General features: G+C 42.7%; 1 protein-coding gene across 3 annotated transcripts in view; it reads right to left on the reverse strand.

Moving 5' to 3' along the window:
• acox3 (acyl-CoA oxidase 3, pristanoyl) overlaps nt 1-27,911 on the reverse strand; it is a 171,084-nt gene that overhangs the window by 70,332 nt on the left and 72,841 nt on the right. For all 3 annotated transcript variants that reach the window (XM_080191896.1, XM_080191877.1, XM_080191887.1), the window contains exons 12-13: nt 9,712-9,834; nt 6,578-6,688 (exon numbers count right to left, since the gene is read on the reverse strand). In XM_080191896.1, coding sequence (XP_080048022.1) covers nt 6,578-6,688; nt 9,712-9,834 — 234 coding nt within the window. The remainder of the gene's footprint in view (nt 1-6,577; nt 6,689-9,711; nt 9,835-27,911) is intronic.

Consider the following 27,911-nt stretch of genomic DNA (forward strand, 5'->3'; position numbering starts at 1 on the left):
TTGACACGCAGCAAAAATCATGTCGATAGTCCTGTGACCTTTGCAGAAGCCACACTGCAACTCTGGAAGCAGGCCCAGTTCCAGATGAGTGACCAGATGATTTTGCAGGACTCTTGCAAGGGTTTTTCCTGTGATGGAGAGCAGCGAGATTCCTCAGTGGTTGTTGCATACTTGCCAATTGCCCTTCCTCGTGTAGAGGTGTGCAGTGGATGCATCTTTAATTTCCAGAGGAATGGATCCTTGCTTCCAAAAGGACCCATCAATAGAACCAATAGTTGTGTATACAATTATACTGGATGCACAAGAAAGCAGATGGCGAATTACTGCCATGATGGTGCAGCAACTGGTCTATTTTCATGCTCAGACATGGGCTCAATGTTTATGCAGGGCCGGACTGGCGGTATGAAGGAGGATTTTTGGCAGCACGGTGGCATAGCGATTAGCACTGTTGCCTCACAGCGCCAAAGACCCAGGTTGAATTCTGGCCTCGGGTAACTGCGTATGTGCTGAGTTTGCACGTTCTCCCCATGTCTATGTGAGTTTCCTCTGGGTGCTCAGGTTTCTTCTCACAGTCCAAAAGATGTGTGGGTTAGGTTGATTGGCCATGCTAAATTGCTCTTAGTGTCAAGAAGATTAACAGTGTAAATAAAGGGCTTACAAGATAGTGCCTGGATGAGATTATTATTATTGGTGCAGACTCAATGAGCCAAATGGCCTCTTTCTGCATTATAGGGTTTCAATGATCTAGGAGAATGGCTTGCTCGATGTTTGTAGAAGTTAACTGCAGAATATGTTTAAATTTCTTTCAAGAAGTTTTCCAAGTGACAGTCAGTCAGATCAACAGCGAGCCAAGATAAAAGCACAATACTGTGGATGCTGGGATCTGAAAGAAAAACAGAAAATGCTGGAAAATCTCAGCAGGTCTGACAGTTTCTGTGGAGAGAGAACACACTTACATTGAGTCTGGAGGACTCTTGGTCAATGCACTGACAGTAATCTAGACTCAGAATGTTAGTTCTGTTCTATCTCCACAGATGGTGTGAGACCGGCTGAGATTTTCCAGCATTTTCTGTTTTTCTTTCAAATGCCAAGCTAAGCCCGACACTGGGGAATAGTGGAAGTGTGACAGAGATTCGGAAATGTTGAGACTGGAGTGGAACAGGCATTGGTGGGGAGTTGGGGCATATGGCAAGCATCTCAGTTTACTGGATGTAATCATCCTCAAGCTTGTTAGACCTTGGGACACACTTGTGCTCCTCCTGATGCATAAGCAGTTAAAGATAGCTACATCATGAATCAGCCCTTTTCATTTCCTTTTACCTGACCGTGCCTCCATGCGTTAAAATGGTGTCACATAGCCTCCTTAAGAAATTGCAGTGAGCAGCTACCACCCGAAACTGGATTGGTTGCTCACTTTTCTGAATTGCCTCTTTTAAAACGGAAATTAATGGGTTTGGGAATCTTTACTTTTTCATCGTTTGGGGGTTATAAAATCCCCATGGATTGAAATGGGAATAATGAATATGCTGTTTAGCACTCCAAATTTCAGGTCAGAGGTGACTGCAACCTGAAAAACCGGCAAGATATTACTTCAGCACTCATCTCTTCAAATGGAAAATCTTTTTATCATTTGTATGTTATGAAAAATATAGTATGCTTTTCATTGTAAGTACACAATTTTATTATGACGGTGCAGAAGGACCTCGGGGTCCTTGTGCATGAGTCGCAGGTGGTCAGGAAGGCTAATGGGATGCTGGCCTTCACAGCGAGGGGGATTGAATATAAAAGTAGGGAGGTCTTGCTGCAGCTGTATAGGGCATTGGTGAGGCCGCAGCTGGAGTACTGTGTGCAGTTTTGGTCGCCGCACTTACGCAAGAATATTTTGGCCTTGGAGGGAGTGGAGGAGGTTTACTAGGCTGATACCGGAGTTGAGGGGGTTGAGCTATGAGGAGAGGCTGAATAAACTAGGCTTGTACTCGTTAGAGTTCAGAAGAATGAGGGGAGATCTCATTGAGACATATAAGATGATGAATGGGATGGATAGGATAGAGGTGGAGAGACTCTTCCCGCTCAGAAAGGACAGTAGGACTAGGGGGCACAGCCTCAAGATAAAGGGGGGGCGGTTTAGAACGGAGTTGAGGAGGAACTTCTTCACTCAAAGGGTGGTGGATCTCTGGAATTCTCTGCCCGTTGAAGTGGTGGAGGCTGCCTCGCTAAATATTTTTAAGACGCGGGTTGATGGGTTTTTGATAAGCGAGGGGATTAAGGGTTATAGGGAGAGGGCGGGAATGTGGAACTGAGCCACGACAGATCAGCCATGATCTTATTGAATGGAGGGGGAGGCTCGAAGGGCTAGATGGCCTACTCCTGCTCCTATTTCTTATGTTCTTATGTATGTTCTTATTATAACAGCTTATTTTTTAGCTGCTATTTCAACTTAAGAATTCTAGCTTCAATATTTCAATATGTCTCTTTGCAGGAATAGGATGCATTAATTTTGCTGCATGCATATTTTCAAGCTTATATGGGGTACAAAGATGAAGTCAACAGAAGTACAATTCAGGAAAATATAAAATAGTTTGCCAATTTATCACCCATTTTACACTATTGCACAAAATCAAAATTACTTGCCATGACTTGGTGATTCTGATTGCCTGCAAGAGCAAAGCTCCTGGACCACATTTTTCCAAAGATGTGCATGTTAGATTGATTGGCCATGATAAATTGCCCTTTAGTATCAGGGGACTAGGATGGTAAGTAAGGGGGTTACGGGGATAGAATCTGGGTGGGATTGTTGTCAGTGCAGACTCGATGAACGAAATGGCCTCCGTCTGGACTATAGATTATTTGATTAAGTCCAATAGAATTGAGACATTTTTAAAAATTTCTGCAAATGTGTTTATTTATTAAATTCTGCTTCTGCCAATTACTCCCCTTATCCAGGAAAAATATGGCTTCCTTTCTAGTGATCTAGTCATTTGTGGTTATTATTGATATTTTTAAACAAGTTTACATGCTTCCAGAATGGAAAGTTCAAACATCTGTAATTTAGTGGTGATTTCCCAATCCTTGGTAACACAGTAGCAAAAACAAAAAACTGAATAAATCTTAAAATCTAAGGTACATACAGTAACAGTGTCATAAAGTTTATTCACTAAAACACTCCAAGCTGTGCTTTGTTTTCCTCTCAGCCCCCAAAAATAACACTTGAGCCTATGTGACGACACTTTTACTCAAGTGCAAAATATAAACAAAATTATAATCCCACTGAATGCAAAGTGCTGCAATAAGAAAATATTCAATTTAGAAGAGCTAATATAACAAAAAGTCACCCAACCATTGCCATCCAGCACTTTCATATTTAGAACTTAAATTAAGCCAAATGTTAAGAGGCTCTGATTAACTTAATTAGATACGCATGCACCAGGAAAGGGAACAGCATGGCCGTCTCAGCTGGTTCCAGCTGTCTGGAAAAAGAACCCTGAACTGCCTGCAAACAGGATGCAAAAAAAGCCATAAAGTGATTCATCAACCCATTTCAATAATAATAATGGCAGAAGACTGTGGGAAAGCTTTCTAAAGCTATCTGGAAATTGTTAACTTTTTTGTTTTAATATCTGCAGATTAACAGTTATATTGTGGACAAATGTATATTATTTGTAAAAAAATTGTGGCAAAGCAATGTGATGGAATGGTCAGACATGATTTACAACAGTAAATTTTGGATCTTAACTTGGCTATTAGGGAACATGATGAGTGAAAGAGACAGAGGATAAATGAAAATAATTCCTCCTGAGGGTCGTGAGAGTGGCCCATTGGTTAAAGGACCATTTAAAAGAAAAATAATTCAGAAAAAATAAGAATCATTGTTTTTCTTTTCAGAAAATAGTTTGTAATCTGAATGAGTTTACATTTATTAAATACATTGTAAAATGAAAATGATCTTAGTCATTTATATGAAGGCCTAACTTTGCTAAGTATTTCTAAGATCCTGACAATTGTTAATGTGGGGACATAAATAGGTGAATTATTCTGGACCACCTGTGCACTTTCCAGATGAATATAGGCAGAAAGCAATGCCCAAATTCAATGTGTGCCAACTTTACTCAGTTGCACCACAATACTACGGCCAGAATTTTACTGCTCCACTCTCCCTGCAATTGAGATGTGCAATGTTCACAGACCAGCATTCTCCATTGGCCTCAGATGGGATTTTAGGAACTTTGGATAGGTGAAGCGGTAAAATTCTGGCATTCCTCTCTCAAACACTCCATGTTCCTGATTTGTCATGCTGCTTGTTCAACATTGTTTCCTTAATAGTCTCCAACTAAAGAGAGCGCGCGGATGGAGGGGGAGAAGCGCACCAGGGCTAGGGAGAGTGTGGGGGGGGGGGGTGGGGGGGTGCGCGGTGTGACGAGGAGAGTGGGAGCGAGGGTGGGAGGATGGGAAAGAGAGCGAGGGTATGGGGGGGTGGGGGAAGAACAAGGTGGGATGAGGGAGAGCGAGGGGAGGGTGCGTGAAGGTTGAGGCACCAACCAAAAAGTTGTTCTCCATCCAGCCTATAGGTGAAGAACTATTTCTAAGTGTATACCAGTAACCAGATTTCCAATTCCCCATTCACCAAAAGTTCTAGTTTCCTCCCCTTCTCTCTATCACCAATGGTTACAGCATCATCTTAGCCACAATACAAAAATTATAGCCACCACAAAATAAATACATTTATAAATAAAGTGCTGCAACATTGCATACACATGTAAACTTATCACTCTATATTGAAGAGGTTAGCATTCTGGATAACCTAAAGAAACTAATATTGAATGGGGGAACAGATACGCACCGTAACTAATAGTGAAGAAAATAACTAAACAGTGACAAATCCCAGGACCAGATGGTTTATTTCTTGAAGAAAAATTCTGCAAGATGGCTTTCAATGTACCCCCCCAATGTATTGGCAAGTGTATGCTTTGGCAGTTACATTGCTATGCTAATTGCTTTATTAATGACAGCTGATGGTTATTGGCTCAAGCTCCAAAAAAGTATAAATGGACACAGCTGAAACATTTGTGGTGATAGTGAAGAAATCACAAAGAGTTTGTATCTTGGTGAAGGTGGATGTAGAATAAACTTGTTAAAGGTAAAAGATGAGTAGCTGAATTATTCCTGCAGTTTATACTAACATTTGATATTAACATAGTGGAACATGCTGCCTTCCACATTACATCATTCACTGCTCCTAGATCAGAGACACTTCCTGTACAACTGTCAGCACCTGATTCAGCCATTATATGTTTCAGATCATTTCACGCATAAAGCTGTAGTTCTGCTTGCATTTCATTCAACAGGTGAAGGTGGTCTTTCGGGTCAAACCAAGTAGACAAACTCAAATTACATTAGGCTCAACAGGTGGGGTTTAATCACATCTCATGATCCCTGAGCTTATTTCTGGAGATGATCCAATTCAGGTCACCATAACTTTGCCACCGACTTCAATTGCTTGCTGTTAGTCCTGACACCTCATTTGTCCCAGGATTGAGTTCTGACCCCAAAAGCAGTCTGTCACAAATGTTGCATACTGGCACCTTTATAGCATTGTTTGCTTACGTGCTGCCTTCATTCATTTGCTGGTGAAATAAATTCATACTGTTGTTACTATTCAGGCTTGTTCACTTTCATATTCTCTTGGCCAAACTCCAGTGTCAAACATCAGTGTATCCAATTCCCGCTGCCCATATCCCATTCAGGATATCCAATCCAGCCACCTTCAACACTGGCTTCTTGTTCTTTCTCCAATTCTCAACATTCACACTACTGTAATCTCTAATCTGCACTCAGCTTCACTCTCTTCAACCTGTTGTTGGAGAATATACCACATGGGCCTTATATTATCCCTTTGATATGTCATCTCCCCCAAGGTCATCCTTAAGATCTGCTTCTTAGATCACTCTCATTTGGTCACCACATCCTAATCTTTCCTGGTTTGGAAGTTTGATGTCAATTTTCTCTTGCAACTCTGTGAAGTGATGTTTTTCTACATTAACGCACTTTATAAAAAAAGTTATGTTTTAAAAATGGTTGGATGCGGAAAACTGTAACAGATAGTTGTGGCATGAAAGTCCCCAATTGCAGTGAACTAGAACTGATTTTGTAGAAATCCAAAAGAGGGTACTTGGGCAGCCTGGTGGTGCACTGCGGCCTCACAGTGCCAGGGACCTGAGTTCAATTCCCAGCTTGGGTGACTATCTGTGCGGAGTCTGCAAGTTTTCCCCATGTCTGCAAAGGTTTCCTCCGGTTTCCTTCCATGGCCCAAAAGTCATGCTGGTTGTAGGTGCATTGGCCATATTAAATTCTCCGTCAAATGTACCTGAACAGCTGCTGGAGTGTGGTGACTAGAGGACTTTCACAGTAATTTCATTGCAGTGTTAATGTAAGCCTACTTGTGACTAATAAATAAGCTTTAAAACTTTCAAATTTACAACTATAAATATGAATTCTGACTAAAAGTCATTCCAATCAATTTCTCAAAAATAACCTAGTTAAAATAGCAAATCTCAACCAACAAAATGAATGAACATCTTACCTGAACAGTCCATACATCCGTTAATGGTCACTGTGAATCTTTGGTTGAGAACAGAATTGAAGTCATCCAGAAAATCAACTGACTGCAATGGGGACTTGATAGCAACACCATCTAATATTAAGAATTAAAAAGACTAACTGTAACGCTACATTCTGCACTCTCGTTTCCTTCTCTACGAATGGTATGTTTTGTCTGTATAGTGCACAAGAAACAATACTTTTCACTGTATGCTAATACATGTGACAATAATATATCAAATAAAATTAATTTAATCACAAACAGTACTCTAAATTAGTTAGCACCCAAAGACATTGCATTCTGGCATACTACTGGAATTGCACGAGGCCTATGAGCCTCCTAAATTTGTATTTGAGCCTTATCATAATTTTGATGTGGGCTGTGGGTACCAGATGCTTTGACACAACCATCTTTCTGAGCTTAACCAATTTCAACCAGTGGCAAAGTCAATTTAGAAGGATAGGGTGAGAGGTGAGGAAGCAGCGATTATCTGGCATTGGGAGGATCACTATTCCACACAAAAAAAGAAATTTTAGAACAGTAATGAGGCAACTGAAGTCTGGAAATATTGACTAGATCTTGCAAATTTAGGCATCATGTTGGAAACATACCCTGAGAAAAGGCCAGTCCTCATTAGAGATGCATGCCAGAGCTGCCAATAATAAAGGGCCCTGATAATTCAATATCAGCTCAAAAAGCCACGCATGTTGGGCCTGGGCTTCTGCCCTGCTAAGTTACTTATTGTTGTATCTGTTTCATGCAGAAATCAAACACAACATTATTGAATTTAAACCTTACTTGTTCTTCAGTAATGTTAAAGCTTACACATGAATAAGTTAAATTCAGAGAAATTTCCAAAATATCTTTCTAAAATAACATTCCCAATATTACTCAAGAATAACAATATTCACCTTCATTTGTAAAACTGATATAAAAAGAAGAAATTGTGGAACAGATGTTATCATGACACAATTTATTTTCAAACTGCATCATTACCATATGTTATGAAACACTGCTGATATGTGTGACAAGTGTTCCAACTTGAAACATTGGTTTCATATGGTGTATTTTTTTTGGATATCATTGAGAAATGTTTGTGGAAACAGTGAGAACTCAGAGCCCTTTTTCACTAAACAACAGAAAGTATTTATTAAGGTAGAACAATGATAATAAAACACTTCAAAGAACGATCTTGTACTTTGGCAAATTAACTGTAAGCACTTAGGCCTTCAAAGACTGAAAAATCAAAAAAAATTTGTTTTCCCCTTAAATCCTAAACTCTGCCGACTTCCCAAACAACAACTATAAACCTATTGGTCAAATCTAGAAGTGAGTACCACACCATACAGTTTACCTAATTAGGAATTGGGAATGGTCTTCGGTTCAACAAACTGACTTGCCTTTAGCACTTCATCTCTAGCTGAGCTGTTTCCTAAGGCTGACTACGCCTCTCTCCTGCTTTTATAGCAAAGTTCTTCTTGGGCTTCAATTGTTTAGTCGATATGTTGCTGGATTAATAATCCAGAGCCTTGAACTAATAATTCACAGATATTGAGTTAAAATCTCACCATGACAATTTGAAAATTTTATTTCCTTTTGAAAGATTTCTGAAAATTAAAAGCTGACTTCAGTAAAAGTGATCATAAAATTGACAGGTGGTTGTAAAATGTTCACTTTAGGGGAGAAAATCTACTTTCTTCATACAATCTGGCATACTGTAATTTCAGTTCCATATCCACATCATAGGTATCTCTTAATTGCCCTTTGAAATGATCTAGCAGGCCAGCCAGTTGCATCAAAGCACAACAAAAAATAAGCAGCATAGAGTTATAGCGGTTTACAGCATGGAACAGGCCCTTCGACCCAACCTGTCCATGCCTTCTTTTAAAAATCCTAAACTAGTCCCAATTGCCCATGTTTGGCCCATATCTCTCTATACCCATCTTACCCATGGAACCGTCTAAACTCTTCTTAAGAGACAAAATTGTACCTGCCTCTACTACCTCTGGCAGCTTGTTCTAGACACACACCACCCTCTGAAAAAACTGCCTCTCTGGACACTTTTGTGCATCTTCCCTTTCACCTTAAACCTACGCCCTCTAGTTTTAGGCTCCCCTACCTTTGGGAAAAGATATTGACTATCTAGCCAATCTGTGCCCCTCATTATTTTGTAGACCTCTATAAGATCACCCCTCAGACTTCTACACTCCAGAGGAAAAAGTCTCAGTCTATGAAGCCTCTCCTTATAACTCAAGCCAAGTCCTGGTAGCATCCTAGTAAATTTTTTCTGCACTCTTTCTAGTTTAATAATATCCTTTCTATAATAGGGTGACCAGAACTGTGTACAGTACTCCATGTGTGGCCTTACCAATGTCTCACACAACTTCAACAAGATGTCCCAACTCCTGTATTCAATGTTCTGAGCAATGAAACCAAGCACGCTGAATGCCTTTTTCACCACTCTGTCCACCTGTGACTCCATTTTCAAGGATATATGAACCTGTGCCCTTAGATAATTGTTCTGTAACTCCCTCCAATGCCCTACCATTAATTAAGTAAGTCCCGCCCTGGTTCAATCTATCAAAATGCATCACCTCACATTTATCCAAATTAACCTCCATCTGGCATTCGTCAGCCCACTTGCCCAACTGATCAAGATCCTGTTGCAATTGGAGATAACCTTCTTCATTGAACACTATGCCACTAATCTTGGTGTCATCTGCAAACTTATTAACTATGCCTCCTATATTCTCATCCAAATCATTAATATAAATGACAACTAAGTGGCCCAGCACCGATCCCTGAGGCACACTGTTAGTCACAGGTCTCCAGTTTGAAAAACAACCCTTTACAACTACCCTTTGGCTTCTGTCATCAAGTCAGTTTTGTATCCAGTTCAGGGTAATATCCGCTCAGACAGCAATAAATGCCAGGAATGCCCATACCCTGAGAACCACTAAAAAAAACCTCAAGTATATTTTCTGTGAATTTGAAGACAATCATAATAATCCTTCTACATGTATAGAGATCTGAATATTTTACATGATTCCAAGAAATGTCCAGCAAATCTGTTACTGTTGTAGAAAATGAATGAATTGACATGATGTTGAACTAACCTTGATGTTTTGCTTTTATCCAACCAAGAAGATAGTTACTAGTTTGTTGCAGTAGGACATTATTGTCACCTTCATATGTACAGTTAGGATCATTGTCATTTCTGATGTCCCCAAGGCGATTCACTGTAACGCAAATTACATTTGAAGATGAATAATATTACTCCTAGCTGCTTCAACAACTTGCAATTTTATTGTTCTAAGACTTGTACAATTTAGGATGACAAAGAATGTCTGACCTGAAGTCAGTCCTTGGCGGTAGGTTTATTTTTGTTTTTTTTGAGTACAATATGAATAACACCAGAACTGGAAATGGAAAATACGGGCTGATCAAGAGTTCAAAACAAAAAGTGTTTCAACCATAACAAAGCACAACACTTTTGGTATTGTACATTATTTGTCTAGTGCTTTGTTTGTTTTGTTTAATCTATAGTGTCAATTTTCATAGAAAAATACATAAAGGACAACAATTGATGAGTGCAGTGTAGCACTCAGTGAAAGCTTTATTTATAAAATACTGAAGCCCTTTGATTTCATAATATGAACCCAACACTGATCTGTAAGGAAAAGGGTATAAAAATAAGTTCCTAAGTTAATATTTAGACAAAGTAAAGCTCTGTTAGCCACTTGTGCTCCACTGCGAGTACAGTTAAAACCAGAATAATCAGGAGAACTGCTCAGGTTATAACAGCAAATAACAAACTGTAGGCATACTTGTACTAATCCTCTGGATGCAGGGGGTTTGATCTGAATCTATTTGAAATATGCCATATGATTGTTGCTGATTTTGGTTTTTTGCCAATTAGTTCTCCTATTGCAGCCGCAGTGGATACACAGACAGGGACGTTTTTAAGGATTCTGTAATCAAGGGTCATTCACCACACACTGTCTGGTTTCCTAACAAGCCACTGACATGAGTGACCAAATATGTCAAGACTCTGTGATCCACCAACAATGATACTGTCCTATCCAGGTCATTTTCTGCCTCCCTTGGGAAGAAACTTTGTTTGAGTTTGGGACATAGTACCTCCTCCTACTTAAATCTACACTTACATCACCTTTCCACAATCCTGTTTATGGGTGATAAAGGTTTCCCTATTATCTTCCAATATCGGCTTGTAAGTTTCTAGGATCCGACCCTTTGGAGTTTCCAGATCACAGGGTCCTGCTGAAGTCATAATCCAGGTCTCCTCATAACTCATAACACCATGGATGCGGCAAAAGATGACTGCTTTTGTCCACTCCAATATAGATAGTTGTGTCTACAATTACGTCATGTGCCAGCATCCAGTCAAATCCCAGTATCCCTATTCTAGGTTTATCCCATTGTGCCAAAACACAAGTTGGCTTAGTTTGCAGGTCACATCTTAAAATTCAAGTGTTTAGACACTACCTCACTCAATGACTTATCTGAAAATCCCTTGAGTGAAGGATTTTCCACTGGGCCATGGAGACTTGAGATGTTTTTCAATCAATTACTGTGTTAGATATCCAATATTGATTAGATAATTGCTTTTCTTTCCCTCTACTATATTGTCTATATATAGCCAATCACAACATATAGAATGGGCACAGGTTCATGGGCTAGAATGCAGCACATTCAAATTTTTTCACTGAGTGGTTCTTCACCTCACTGAGTTGCATGGACCCTACCTTCCTGTCAGGCCTTTTGTTCCTTTATGATATTTTTGTTCCTTCATAACTACACAATCCAATAGTTCCTTATAGCTTCGGGCACTTGGTTCTGGGGTATGAACCTCTATTTTTTTCTATCCATCCTTCCTCAAGTTTCAAACAGGCCCTTGAAAAATGAGCTTTTCTCTTATTACTATAGAACATTACAGCGCAGTACAGGCCCTTCGGCCCTCAATGTTGTGCCGACCTGTGAAAACCAATCTAAAGCCCATCTAACCTACACTATTCCAATATCATCCATTTGTTTATCCAATGACCATTTAAATGCCCTTAATGTTGGCGAGTCCACTACAGTTGCAGGCAGGGCATTCCATGCCCTTACTACTCTCTGAGTAAAGAGCCTACCTCTGACATCTGTCCTATATCTATCACCCCTCAATTTAAAGCTATGTCCCCTCATGCTAGCCATCTCCATCCGAGGAAAAGGCTCTCACTGTCCACCTTATTTAATCCTCTGATCATCTTGTATGCCTCTATTAAGTCACCTCTTAACCTTCTCTCTAATGAAAACAACCTCACGACCCTCAGCCTTTCCTCGTAAGACCTTCCAACCATATCAGGCTTCGTCCTGGTGAATCTCCTCTGTATCCTTTCCAATGCTTCCACATCCTTCCTATAATGCGGCAACCAGAACTGCATGCAACACTCCAAGAGCAGCCACACCAGTGTTTTGTTCAGCTGCAACATGACCTCATGGTTCCGAAACTCAATCCCTCTACCAATAAAAGCTAACACACCATGCGCCTTCTTAACAACCCTATCAACCTGGGTGCCAACTTTCAGGGTTCTATACACATGGACATCGAGATCTCTCTGCTCATCTACACTGCCAAATATCTTTCCATTAGCCCAATACTCTATTCCAGTTACTCCTTCCAAAGTGAATCACCTCACGCTTTTCCACATTAAACTCCATTTGCCACCTCTTAGCCCAGCTCTGCAGCTTACCTATGTCCCACTGAAACGTGCAACAGCCTTCCACGCTGTCTACAACTCCACCGACTTTAATGTCATCCGCAAATTTGCTACCCCATCCTTCTACATCCTCATCCAGGTCATTTATAAGAAAGACAAACATCAGTGGCCCCAAAACAGATCTTTGCAGTACACCACTAGTAACCGAACTCCAGGATGAACAATTCCCATCAACCACCACTCTCTGTCTTCTTACAACTAGCCAATTTCTGTTCCAAACGGCTAAATCACCCTCAATCACATGCCTCCATATTTTCTGCAATAGCCTACCGTGGGGAACCCTATCAAACGCTTTATTTAAATCCATATACACCACATCAACTGTTTTACCCTCATCCAGCTCTTTGATCATCTTGTCAAAAAACTCAGTAAGGTCTTTTAGGCACAACCTGCCTTCACAAGAGTATTGACTATCCCTAATCAAATTATTCCCTTCTAGATAATTATAAATCCTACCTCTTATAATCCTTTCCAAAACTTTGCCCACAATAGAAGTAAGGCTCATTGGTCTATAATTAGCAGGGTTGTCTCTACTCCCCTTCTTGAATAAGGGGACAACATTTGCTATCCTCCAGTCTTCTGGCACTTTTCCCGTAGACAATGACAATAAAGATATAAAGATCAAAGCCAAAGGCTCTGCAATCTCCTCCCTAGCTTCCCAGAGAACCCTAGGATAAATCCCATCCGGCCCAGGGGACTTTTCTATTTTCACATTTTCCAGAATTGCTAACACCTCCTCCTAATGAACCTCAATCCCGTCTAGTTTAATAGCCTGTATCTCAGCATTCTCCTCGACAACATTGTCTTTTTCCTGTGTGAATACTGATGAAAATTATTCATTTAGCACCTCTCCTATCTCTTCGGACGCCATGCTCAACTTCCCACTACTGTCCTTGACTGGCCCTAATCTGACCCTAGTCATACTTTTATTCCTGACATACCTATAGAAAGCATTAGGGTTTTCCTTGATCCTACCGGCCAAAGATTTCTCATGTCCCCTCCTGGCTCTTAGCTCTCTCTCTTTAGGTCCTTCCTGGCTAACTCTCAAGCGCCCTATCTGAGCCTTCACACCTGATCTTTACATAAGTCTCCTTCTTCCTCTTCACAAGTGATGCAACTTCTTTAGTAAACCATGGTTCCCTCACTCAACCAATTCCTCCCTGCCTGGCAGGTACATAGTTATCAAGGACACGCAGTAGTTGTTCCTTGAACAAGCTCCACATTTCAATTGTGCCCATTCCCTGCAGTTTTCTTCCACATCCTACCCATCCTAATCGCATCATAATTTCCTTTCCCCCAGCTATAACTCTTGCCCTGTGATATATACCTGTTCCTTTCCATCACTAACGTAACCGATTTATGGTCACGATCACCAAAGTGCTCACCTACTTCCAAATCTAAACCTGGCCTGGTTCATTACCTAGTACCAAATCCAATGTGGCTTTGGTTCTTGTTGGCCTATCTACATGCTGTGTCAGGAAACTCTCCTGCTCACATTGGACAAAAACTGACCCATCTAAAGTACTCAAACTATAGTGTTTCCAGTCAATATTTGTCGAATTAAAGTCCCTAATAACAACTACCCTGTTACGTTTGCTCCTACCCAGAATCTTTGCAATCCTTTCCTCTACATCTCTGGAACTTTTCGGAAGCCCTATAGAAAACACCCAACAGGGTGACTTCTCCTTTCTGTTTCTAACCTCAGCCCATACTACCTCAGTAGACGAGTCTTCATCAAACGTCCTTTCCGCCACCGTAATACTGTCCTTGACTAACAATGCCATACCTCCCACCCTTTTACCACCTTCCCTCATCTTACTGAAACATCTAAACACCAGAACCTGCAACAACCATTCCTATCCCTGCTCTATCCATGTCTCCAAAGTGGCCACAACATCGAAGTCCCAGGTACCAACCCATGCTGCAAGTTCACCCACCTTATTCCGGACGCTCCTGGCGTTGAAGTAGACATACTTCAAACCAGCTTCCTGTCTGCCGGTACATCCTGCGACCTTGAAAACATATTCATGACCTCACTACTCTCAACCTCCTGTACACTGGAACTACAATTCAGGTTCCCATCCCCCTGCTGAATTAGTTTAAACTCTCCCAAACAGCATTAGCAAATTTTACCCCCCCTCCCCAAGATATTGGTACCCCTCTGGTTCAGGTATAGACCATCCTATTTGTAGAAGTGCAACCTACTGCAGAATGAGCCCCAATTATCCAATTTTCTGAATCCCTCTCTCCTGCACCATCCCTGTAGCCACATGTTCAACTGCTATCTCTCCCTATTCCTCGCCTTGCTAGCACGTGGCACAAGTAACAAACCAAAGATAACAACTCTGTTTGTTCTAGCTCTAAGCTTCCACCCGAACTCCCTGAATTTCTGCCTTACATCCCCATCCCTTTTTCTACCTATGTCACTGATGCTTATGCGGACCATGACTTGAGGTTGGTCCCCCTCCCCCTTAAGGATCCACACGATCCGAGATATCACGGACCCTGGCACCTGGGAGGCAACACACCAACTGCGAGTTTCTCTCGTTCCTACAGAATTTCCTATCTGTCCCCCCTAACTATGGAGTCCCCAATGAGGAATGCTCTACTCCTCTCCCCCCTTCCCTTCTGAACAACAGGGACTGACTCTAAGGCTTACTCCTGGTAAGTCCCCCCCCCCCCACAACAGTTTCCAAAATGGTATACTTGTTATACAAAGTTATATAGCAAGTCTGTTTAACTGTCCTGGAGACACTGAGAAGGTTTCACATGTTTCTGCTGCCATTTCCAAGCAGATCTTCATTTTATTTTGCACACCTTGGCTTGAACTTTGGCTGGACAATTAACAAGCAGTCAGCATGAAAGGTGTTGGGGAGCGTGGCAAGAGGGTGGGCACTGAAAAGGGAGGGTAGGGACTGGCATTTCCAATAGGTTCCTTCAAGCCAAGGACTGCTGCGTTGTCATCTCAGGGAACTGTAGACTTTTGGAAATTAGCTCCTAATGAATAATCACAGCAAACAGTGACTAGGTAGCACAAATTCAAACAAACCTCAGTCCCCAGACACATTCAAAAATGTTATTTTAGCCCTGGCATTTCGACCTGCCCTGGATGGAGGTAGCAGTTAAAATGTAAAGGCCACCTGGCCAATTGGGCCATCCACCGACCATAAAAGGGGAGATGGGCCGCTTCAAATAGCTTTCAATTGATCCCTTAATGGGCTAATTTGTCTGCTTAATTGCAGCAGGTGCGCTTCCGACTGTCCAATTGACTAAAATATCATGAGTGTGCAATAATGTCAGGATGGCTGCCAAATTTCTTTTCGCATGATTTCATATACTTCTGGGGTCAGGCGTGTGCCCATACTTTGGCGGCAAAATCTTAGCCCTCTTCCTTTCCTGTTTCACATCCTGATGAGATTCAAATAATCAAATAATGATTTCTATAGCATCTTATCCCTGATCACTGGGATCAAATCAGTTCTCTCTGATTGGTGGCTGATTATGATTCTTAACCAATGATTTGATGCCTAGTTAACTTCACTCTTACTCTCCACTGCCCCTTCCCCACTACGAAAATTTCATCATATACTGCCCAGAGATGATGGCAGATTACCTAGGCCATTCTTTCTGGCCCTGGATGGTGGACTCTACCTTTCAAAATGGATTTCCTTCCCATTCCATCTTCCATTAATTTTTGTAAGTCATCCACCAAATCCTCCTGATCTGCTGCCATTTTTATGGTGTTTAGGGAGTACTCCTAAAACGCCTCAATCATAGTAAGTTTTTAGTATATAGTAAATAGTCAATTACTAAGGAGGCACAGGTTTAAGGTGCGAGGGGCAAGGTTTAAAGGAGATGTACGAGGTAGATTTTTTTTTACACAGAGGGTAAATATTAAATATTAAGCTTTTTTCTTCTTCATCACACTTGGCAGAGGCATGTGGCACTACTATGATCAGATTTTTTTAAAAAATTCTCTTCTGCCCATTTAGTTATACCTATTGCTAAATTTTAAGGTTTGTCAATGAGTATTCTTGATGGTATTATCTTTCATCCATTAGATCATCCGCACTTAATCCAGGTTTATAAATAATAGCGTGGAAGGGTCACATTTTGCCTTCCCCTTTCTGAGGGGAATGCAGTGAAATCTTCTGCAGACGATCCGGAATCTATCTCATTATTTAAAGCCATTCCTCCCTTGTTAAACAAACCATTTCTCTTCTAACTCCTTAATTCTTTTCTCAGACTGTGTAAGTTTCTTTTTTCCCTTTCTCTCCAGAACTGGATATAGTGCTACCCTTACTGCAGCTTTCAAGTCCTCATTCTGTTTTTAGCCTCCATCTGCTTTCTCTTTCTTGTACATCCTTCCTCTTCCTATTTGTCATTTAATTTAATCTTTATTTCTCAAATACTTTTGGTTTTTAAGATATTGAACAAGGAAAATTACAGCATAGGAACAGGCCTTTTGGCCCTCCAAGCCTGCACCAACCAAGCTGCCCGACTTAACTAAAACCACTTACCCTTCTGGGGACCATATCCCTCTATTCCCATCCTTTTCTTTGTCAAGATGCCCCTTAAAAGCTACTATCGTATCTGCTTCCACTACCTCCCCTGGCAGCATGCTTCAGGCATCCAACACCTGTTTTAAAAAAAAGATCTGCCTCGTACATCTCCTTTAAACCTTGCCACTCACGTCGTAAACCTGTGCCCCCCTAGTAATTGACTCTTCCACCCTGGGAAAAAGCTCGACAGACTGGAGGGGCTGATTGTGGACAAGTCCCCAGGACCGGATGGATTGCATCCGAGGGTGCTGAAAGAAATGGCGGAGGTGATAGTGGATGCCTTGGTGGTTATTTTCCAGACGTCGCTGGATTCTGGAGAGGTGCCGGAAGATTGGAAAACGGCTAATGTTACGCCGTTGTTTAAGAAGGGTGCCAGGCAAAAGGCGGGGAATTATAGGCCGGTTAGTTTAACGTCTGTGGTAGGTAAAATGTTAGAATCCGTCATTAAGGAGGAAATTGCGAGGCATCTTGAAGGGAATTGCTTGATAGAGCAGACGCAGCACGGTTTCATTAAAGGGAAGTCGTGTCTGACAAATTTACTGGAGTTCTATGAGGATGTGTCTAGGGCAGTGGATAGAGGAGAGCCGGTGGATGTGGTCTTTCTGGATTTTCAGAAGGCGTTTGACAAAGTACCTCACAAGAGGTTATTGCAGAAGGTCGAGGGACATGGAGTTGGGGGTAGGGTGTTAGCGTGGATAGAGGATTGGTTGTCAAATAGGAGGCAGAGAGTGGGGGTCAACGGGTGCTATTCGGATTGGCGGATGGTGACTAGTGGAGTGCCCCAGGGGTTGGTGCTGGGGCCTCAGCTTTTTACCATTTATATAGATGATCTGGAGGAGGGAACCAAGTGTAGGGTGTCGAAATTTGCTGATGACACCAAGATTGGGGGAACGGCAAATTGTGCGGAGGGTATGGAGAGTCTGCAGAAGGATCTAGATAGGCTGGGCGAATGGGCCAGGAAATGGCAAATGGAATTTAATGTTGGCAAGTGTGAGGTGGTCCACTTTGGTAGGAAGAATGGTAGGAAGGACTATTACTTGCGGGGCGAAAAACTGCAGCAGGCGACGGTGCAGAGGGACCTCGGGGTCCTTGTGCATGAGTCGCAAAAACCCAGCTTGCAGGTGCAGCAGGTGGTCAGGAAGGCGAATGGGGTGCTGGCCTTCATAGCGAGGGGGATTGAATATAAAAGTAGGGAGGTCTTGCTGCAGCTGTATAGGGCATTGGTGAGGCCGCAGCTGGAGTACTGTGTGCAGTTTTGGGCGCCGCACCTGCGCAAAGATATTTTGGCCTTGGAGGGAGTGCAGAGGAGGTTTACTAGGCTAATACCGGAGTTGAGGGGGTTGAGCTATGAGGAGAGGCTGAATAAACTAGGCTTGTACTCGTTAGACTTCAGAAGAATGAGGGGAGATCTCATTGAGACGTATAAGATGATGAATGGGATGGATAGGATAGACGTGGAGAGACTCTGCCCGCTCAAAAAAGACAGTAGGACTAGGGGGCACAGCCTCAAGATAAAGGGGGGGCGGTTTAGAACGGAGTTGAGGAGGAACTTCTTCACTCAAAGGGTGGTGAATCTCTGGAATTCTCTGCCCGTTGAAGTGGTGGAGGCTGCCTCGCTAAATATTTTTAAGACGCGGGTTGATGGGTTTTTGATAAGAGAGGGGATTAAGGGTTATGGGGAGAGGGCGGGAAAGTGGAACTGAGCCACGACAGATCAGCCATGATCTTATGGAATGGCGGGGCAGGCTCGAAGGGCTAGATGGCCTACTCCTGCTCCTGTTTCTTATGTTCTTATGTTATGTTCTTATGTAAAAGCTTCTGACTGTCCATTCTGTTCATGCCTCTCATAACCTTGTAGACTTCTATCAGGTCGCCCCTCAACCTCTCTCATTCCAGTGAGAACAAACCAAGTTTCTCCAACCTCTCTTCATAGCTAATGCCCTCCAATGCCAGGGAACATCCTGGTAATTTTTTTCTGTACCCCTTCCAAAGCCTCCACATCTTTCTGGTAGTGTGGCGACCAGAATTGAACACTGTATTCCAAGTGCAGCCTAACTAAGGTTCTATAAAGTTGCAATATGACTTACTAATTGTTAAACTCAATGCCCCTATGTCTCTGAGATGATGCTCTCTTTCCTGTTCCCAGTTTTCTTTTTGGTCAGTTAGCTCTTCCAACAACTGCTTGAATACAGCTTCCTGATTGCTAGCTTTTGTATTGTTTTCCTCAATTTATTCCTCAAACCTACTCTTTTTACATTCTTCATTTTTAAATTGCCATAAGCCAAACAGTTTTTAACAAATCAGGGCAGCTTGCATCTATTGTTCTGCCTCATACACTGGATTATTTCCACTCAGGATTGTAGATTCTTCTCCCAATGAGCAGTTGGGTTCTTCACTCTCCCTGAGGATTTTCTTCTGACAATTAATAGGCTTTTCTTCCTTTGACCCCAGCAGAGGTCTCTGTTTTATATCTTTTACACCTTTTTTAGGGGATAGGGTTAGTTTATTTTATTGACAAGGTATACTGTCTTATGAAGCTTCTTTTAAAAGCACAGTATGCAGATATATTCTCTGGCTTTTGTTTAATCCATGATTTGCATCTGCCCCAAGTGTTCATTTTTTTTCCAGCAATTTTCCATTATATGAAACCTCTTGTAGTCAATTTTCCAGGAATGACGTTTATATTTTGATGAAACATTGTGGTTCACCTGATCTTGATTCAGGTTACAGTCCTGAATCAGTAAATCATAAAGCATTAGTTTCTCTAATAATAGTTTCTATTATAATCTGTGTTGTTTTCCTTAATAGCATTTGTTTTAATCTCTGGCCTACGTGGGATGTATTTTAGAGTATGAAATTAGAATTAGAAGCAACTACACAACAGTTGTTTTCTCAGTTCTTGTCATTTCATCGTAAAACGTTTTGGACAGTCAGTGTACTCAATTTGTTTAAAAGGGTCTACCTTCTGCTAACAAAATGCCCCAGTTCGGACTGTATGCAAGTTTGCAAAATACCAAATTTGGACTTCATGCAATTGTTGGAATGGTTTAGGTTTTCATAAAATACATATTAAAAGGATGAGCTTCAAGAGAATAATTTGAAAGATAGACAAAAGATTGTAATAGCTGAAATATGAACCTTAATAGGACTTGTTTTCAAACCTCAGTTGAGAAAATACTGAAAGCATTGGAAAATGTGAAGGGACCTCACATGTTGTAGATACAGATATCTCAAATACCAAAGTGTTTACTTTGCATTATATACCTCAATCATGGAAAGTTTTCTGAAGAGCATGAATGTGCCCTTCAAGGATAAATAAGCACTTGGCCAAGAGCCGCTCTTTTTCAGAATTTGATTTAGCAGTAAGTACAAGGTTAGCAGATTTCACTTTAGGGCAACAAGGTCAGACAGTTATTGGACAATGCATGGGGTTCCAAGACTCAAGTTCTCAGGCAAACATAGGAAATTACTGTATTATGGATTTATTTGCACAACATTCTGGAAACAAGAGGGACGAAGAAACCATGTAAAAGTTCTTTAATAATTGTGCATATTGTCTATAATTTGTCAATAGCATGGGAGCTAGTCATTCACTCATGCTATTTTCCCTTATGCCCCATCTGAGCTCATCTTGTCAATGAAACCCACCTTTGACCTATTCAACTCTTCACTGATAATTTAGCATCAGAATGCTCAAGTATGTTACTTTAGCAAGTAAAAACAACAAATCCAGCTCAAATGTGCAATTAATTGTGGTCATGCAAAGAACAGAAATGCCCTGTGGTTGTAGATTCTTCTCCCAAAGACATAGGGTCCTTTGACCCTATGTCCACTAAACAGCTAACCATCCAAATTTCCTTCCTGACTTCTATCAATACTGCTCTCTCCCTTCTCTTTCAAGTCTGCTGTCATCAATCTCCTCCTAAAAAAAGCCATAGCCACTTCATTCAAACTACTATCCCATCTCAAGTCTCTCTTTTCTCTCCAAAGTTTGTGTGTTGTTATCTCCTAAATTTGCACCTCTCTCTCAGAACTCTGTTTTAATCTTGAATCTGCTTTCTTCCCCACAACAATAATAAAACAGCTCTTATCAAAGTCACAAATGACATTGTGACTAATAAAAGTAAACTGTCATTTTTCATTCTTTTTGACTGGTCTGTAATCTTTGGCACAGTTTGTTAAACCACTCTCCCAATGCCTGTCCAGCATTATCCAGCCAGTTGGGACTGTATTTGCCTGGTTCCATTCTTATCCATCCAGTCATATTTAGAGGATCATTTGACAATGGTTTACCTTCTGGCTCCTTCACCATTATCTCTAGTTTTCCCCAAGGCTCTAAGTGTAGCCACCTGTTATTTTTCATCTACAAACCATTCCTCAATGACATCCAAAAACACAGCATCAGTTTCTACGTGTACACAAATGGCACCAAGCTCTGCCCTTCCTCTGTCTCTAAATTGGCAGAATGCTTAACGCACAATACAGGTTGAGCTTAAATTTCTTCCAATTAAACACTGGGAAGAATGAAGCCATCATCTTCAGCCACCACCATGAATCTTGTTCCTTAGCTACTGGTTGTATTCCTTTTCCTAGCTACTGCCTGAGGCTGAACAAGACTGTTTGCATCCTTAGTGCCATATTGAACCCCAAGATGAGCTTTGGATCACATATCTGCACCATCACTAAAACTGCCTATTTGCAAGTTCATAAAATTGCTAGACTCTGCCCCACCTTAGTTCAGCAGCGTTAACTCTTAGCCCTGTCTTTATTATCTCTAGACCAGACAATTCCAACACCCTCGTAGCTGACCTCCCATGTTCTACTACCATAAACTTGAAGTCATCCAAACCAAACTCCCTACATTCTAACTTGCACCAAGTCCTGTTCACCCATGATCCCTGTATTTGCTGACTTATACTGGCTTCCCAGTTAAGCAATCTTTCCATTTTAAAATTCTTATTTCTGTTTTCAATTTTCTTCATGTCCCCAAATAACTTATGAACCCAGAGCAAGAATAAGCCATTTGGTTTTTCAAGCTTGCTCCGTCATCCATTATTTCCACGTCTCTTAATTGCTTTAGAATACCAAAATCCATTGACCCCTGAACTCCCAAGCCCAAAGGGGTGGAAAATTCTAAACTTCCACAAAATTGAGTGAAGACAATTTTCCTCATCCGTCCTAAATGGCCAATCCCTGGATATCTTTTAAGAATTTTATGTTTCAATGGTCTCATTCTTCTAACTTCCAGGGAATATAGTCCTAATCTAATCTATCCCTCATATTACAATGCCCTCATCCCAGGAACCAGTCTAGCAAACATTCAAGGCACTTCTTCCAAAGTTAGTACATCATTCCTCGAGCAAGAGACCAAAAACGCACACAGTCTCACCAAGGCGCAACACAACTGCAATAAGTCATCTTAATTTTTATATTCCAATCCTTTTCTAATAAAGGCTGTTATACCTACCATTTACTTTCTTAATGGCTTGCTGTACCTGCACACTGTGATTCATCCAGAAAGACACTTGGGTCCCTCTGAACCCCAACAGTTCTCAATCTCACTATTTTGAAAATATTCCGCTTTCCTATTTTTCCTTCCGAAGTGAATAACTTCTTACCTTGCCTAGCTATTTTCCAACTGGGTGTGTATGGGGTGTCAGGGAGGGGTAATACCTTTGGTGGGGGAACATGTTACGTACTTACAGGGCAGTTTGTCCATCCTTTCTCCCTACCTGGCACTCAGCTCTCACCTGGGGCTCCCCGTAGCTGTTTGCACGCGACAGTGGCCACACCCCGGGCAACAGCCTCAACAAGCCAGATAAACCTGGTGAGGGTAGCCAACGGGTCTCAACCCTCGGTGAGATAGGGAGATGTCTACCCCAGCATGTGAAGACAGAGTCCGGTGGATCGAGCGGAAGAGACCAGTGGAAGGTCCAACGGTCAAGAAGGCGGTCTCTGCAAGCGTCGTGGAACACAAAGAGCAGGACAAGACACACAAGACGTCCTGGTCATCCACTGCGCCTCGTCCCACCTCCAGCCATCTTGACTCTTCTCTTGCCACTGGATCTAGATGGGAATTGGGAAGAGAGTGAGGCTGACTCTGCACAACTCTCCCTCATTTTAATCCAAATCAAGCGCTAGTTTCCACACCATCATCATCATCACGTGTCCTGTTCAACATTTGAAGTCCTCTGGCAATGGGCGAGTGACGAAGCAGCAGGTTTGGATACACTGGGAGCTGTAGTCACGGGCCTGCACACAGATGGCTCAGGTCTAATGATCGTTTTCCGCTGACCAAAGCAGCAGTCTACCTGGGGGACTGAGCAGCCCTCTTCAGGAACATACCGCTCACCTCTGTAGAATGAGAAAGGGGCTAGAAAAGGTGCCCTAAACATTGCCTACACCCTGGCCAGTTTACCGCAGCTGGCATGGATCCCATTTTGCAGTCGAACACACAAAAACACAAGGTGACACTGCTCACCATTGGCACTTGGAACGTGCGCACACTTTTGGACAACCCTACAGCAGACAGACCAGAGAGAAGAACAGCCTTAGTTGCCAGAGAGCTTGCAAGATACAACATTGACATTGCAGCCCTGAGCGAAACTCGTCTTGCCAACGTAGGTCAGTTGACTGAAACTGGAGTTGGATACACTTTTTTCTGGAGCGGTCGCGGCAGTGATGAGCGTCATGATGCTGGAGTTGGATTCACCGTCAGGAGTCACCTTGTTTGGAAACTTGATAGTCTACCCAAGGGTCTGAACGACCGGCTTATGACATTACAGCTTCTGCTACAGAACAGAAGTCAAGCCACCTGATCAGCGCCTATGTCCCCACAATGAACAACCCAGACGAGATGAAAGACAAGTTCTGTGAAGAACTAGATGCCCTACTATCAGCAGTGAGCAGTAACAACAAGCTGATCTTGCTTGGCAATTTCAATGCAAGAGTAGGGTGTGACTCTGCAATCTGGCAAGGAGTCATTGGGAGGCATGGAGTGGGCAAGTTTAACAGTAATGGCCTACTCTTACTGAAGACCTGTGCAGCACACAACCTCCTCATCACCAACACAATCTTCTGTCTGCCTACCCATAACAAGACCTCCTGGATAAACCCCCCCGGTCTAAGCATTGGCATCTTATCGACTATGTCATTGTCAGGAGAAGACAGGCAGGATGTCAGAGTAACCAAGGCCATGTGTGATGCTGACTGCTGGACAGATCACAGGCTCATTGTCTCCAAAATGAGGCTCTGCATCAGATCCAAGAGGCAACCGCAAGGAAGCAAGGTTATGAAAAGAATCAATGCAGCCAAGCTAAAGAATCCCAGCATAGCTTCAGCACTGGCTGAAGACTTAGAAATCAAGCTTGCTGACCTGCACCTCGCAGGCAGCACTGAGGACGACTGGGAATGCTTCAGGGATGCTGTCCATACATCTGTGCTGAAGACGCTTGGGCCCTCCACCCGCAAGCAGCATGACTGGTTTGATGAGAATGACGAGGAGAAACAGTCTCTATTCATTGCAAAGCACCGTCTTCATTGGGCCTGTGAGATCGAACCATCTTCAACTGCCAAGAAAAATGCTTTTACCAGCACTCGCAGGACAGTCCAGAATAAACTGAGTAAAATGCAGAACGCTAAGGCAGATGAAATTCAGGAATATGCTGACAGAAATGACTTGAAAACGGTTCTATGAAGCCCTCAACACTCCCTACGGACCTCATTCTCTTGGGAGCTCCCCCCTCCTGAGTACAGATGGTACAACTCTCATTACAGAGAAGACTCAGATCCTGCAGAGATGGGCTGAACACTTTGAAGCCGTCCTCAACCGACTGTCATCTACTAACGATGAGGCAATAGACAGGATTCCCCAGGTTGATATCAACAGTGCCATGGATGACTCACCGGTAGTAGCAGAAGTCACGAAAGCTGTTAGCCAGCTATCCAGTGGCAAAGCCCCAGGAGCAGATGCCAAACCTGCAGAGATCTATAAAGCTGCTGGTCCTGCACTTATCAAGAAGCTCACCAAGTTGTTCCAGTCCTTTTGGAAGCAAGGATCCATTCCTCAGGAACTTAAAGATGCTTCCATCGTACACCTCTACAAGAGGAAGGGCAATCGGCAAGTATGCGACAGCCACCGAGGCATCTTGCTGCTCTCCATTGCAGGAAAAACCCTTGCAAGAGTCCTGCTAAATCATCTGGTCACTCATCTGGAGCTGGGCCTACTTCCAGAGTCACAGTGTGGCTTCTGCAAAGGTCGTGGGGCTACTGACATGATTTTTGCTGTGCGCCAACTTCAGGAGAAAAGTGTCAGGAACAGAATCGCGAGCTCTACACAACCGTTGTTGAACTCACAAAAGCCTATCAGCTGACAAGGCCTGTGGAGGATCATATCAAAGTTTGGCTGCCCCCCAAAATTAATTCAGATGGTACGCCAGTTCCATGATGGCCAGAGTACTGGACAACGGAGAATCCTCTGAGGCATTCCAATGACCAATGGCGTCAAACAGGGCTGTGCGCTCGCACCCACACTGTTCAGCATGATGTTTACTGCCATGCTGAATGATGTCTTCCAGGACAGTGTTGCTGGAATCAGCCTCAAGTACAGAGTAGATGGGAAGCTCTTCAACCTGAGGAGACTTCAAGCTATTACCAAAGTGAAAGAGACTGTTCTGAGAAACTTCCTCTTTGCCGATGACTGCGCTCTGTATGCAGTATGGACAAATTTTCCATGGCTTGTGACAACTTTGGACTCAGCATCAACATTAAAAAGACCGAAGTCATGCACCGTACACAGAACCCATAATCACAGTCAAAGGGCAGAATCTACAGGCAGTGGACCAGTTCACTTATCTTGGCAGCACCCTCTCCCAAGCAGTGACTATTGATGCAGAAGTTAACTGCAGAATAGCAAAGGCAAGTTCTGCTTTTGGCAGACTGCGCTCCACTGTATGGGAACGTCAAGGAATCAGCCCAGCAACAAAACTGAAGGTCTACAGCGCTGTGGTACTCACTACCCTCCTGTATGCCTGTGAAACGTGGACTGTGTATCGAAGGCATGCAAGACAGCTCAATCATTTCCACATGACTTGTTTTCGCAGAATATTATACTTCAGATGGCAAGACAAAGTACCATACGCTGAAGTTCTCTCTAGAGCAAGTCTACCATCAGTCCACACACTGCTGATGAGAGCACAGACCCGGTGGGCAGGTCATGTCATCCGTATGTCAGACGAGTGCATACCCAAGCAGCTCCTTTCTGGGGAACTCTCTGCTGGAAGACACTTGCATGGAAGGCAGAAGAAACATTTCAAATACACACTCAAGGCCTCCCTGAAGTCACCTGACATTGACGCGACCACCTGGGAAACGCTGGCACAAAACTGCCCTATGTGGTGCTGCCTCATGCACAAAGGCTGTCAAGCTCATGAAGCAAGGTGTATTGCTGAAGCGCATCTTAAGTGCGAGCTGCGCAAGTCCAGAGCCACCAGCGCAACAACTACAGCATCTACACAAGTCTTTCCAATACGTGCCAGGACATTCCGTGCCCGAATTGGCCTGATCAGTCATCTTCGGACACAGTGCAACCAGCCTCAAAATGACTAATGGTGTCGAGGTCCTCATCAATGACGATAGACGAACAACAATTTTCCATCTGTCATGTTCTTACCAACTCGTCAACTGGTTTCCAACTGCAGCTTCTTTTGCATCCTTCTTCTCCTCAGTTTACTTACCTATTTGCTTTTCTGACATCTTACGAGTCCCTTGGAATTGAGGATGACTTCAATTCGACGGATCCTGTGTTTGCTGATAAGTTGAATGATAAATCTGGACTCTTTCACATATGGGGTGCTGATGCTCAAAAGGTCAGGTGGTGAGTTGTTTGGAAGTTTGTTCACTTACCTAGGCTTCACCTCTGCACATTCCCAAAAAGTGTCTTGATCTGTTCAGTCCTTCCCAAATAAACCTTCTCCAATTTGTGCAGTCACATGCTAAAGCCTCCCATGAGTTAGCAGGGAAGTTTGACCCCTTCAAGGATGCTTTGAGGACATTACTAAAGCATTTACACTATCCTCCTAAGAGTATCCTACCATGATTGAATTCCAAATAGAGACGTTGCTTTGAGAGTCTGCTATCAGACACAGGATCAACATGCCTTGCACAATGGAGCTTGTTTTCACTGACGAGCAGTGTTGCCTTGGGAAGAGGTCACTGCTGTTGGACTGCCTTTATCACTGGATTTGGAGAAACTTAGAAAGGTATTTTCCCAATGCTTTGAGGTGCCTGCTGTATGTTGTCCCATGATTCTCTAGTATATAGGAGCGCAGTGTAAACCATGAACTCAGTCTTGGGTTTCAAATACTCTTTTTTGCCAGCTGGCGTGAGGTTGGAGGTGATAGTGAATTTCATCATCACAATATCTTCAGCCAGCCTTCGGTGAGAGGGGTCTCTCAAGATACAGAAAATAATTCACATTTTCCAGGATCTCACCATTGATCTTAATTGATGAGAGCTGTTGTTGTGGTTGAGAGCTAGTTGGAAGAGACCCTTAGTTTCCTAGAGAAGAATGGTTTGATCAAGCAGACGCAGCACGGATTCGTTAAGGGGAAGTCGTGTTTGACGAATTTATTGGATTTCTATGAGGATGTGACCAGTGCGGTAGACAGAGGGGAACCGGTGGACGTGGTGTTTTCAGATTTCCAAAAGGTGTTTGATAAGGTGCCTCATAAAAGGTTGTTACAGAAGGTTAGGGTGCACGGAGTTGGGGGTAAGGTGTTAGCGTGGATAGAGGATTGGTTGTCTAATAGGAAGCAGAGTGGTGGTATCAATGGGTGCTATTCTGGTTGGCGGTTGGTGACTAGTGGAGTGCCGCACGGATCGTTGCTGGGGCCTCAACTATTTACCATTTATATAGATGATCTGGAGGAGGGGGCTGAGTATAGGGTGATAAAATTTGCTGATGACACGAAG

The sequence above is a fragment of the Carcharhinus amblyrhynchos genome, chromosome 1 (assembly GCF_965287045.1).
Source record: "Carcharhinus amblyrhynchos chromosome 1, sCarAmb.v2.hapA, whole genome shotgun sequence".
NCBI lineage: Eukaryota > Metazoa > Chordata > Chondrichthyes > Carcharhiniformes > Carcharhinidae > Carcharhinus > Carcharhinus amblyrhynchos.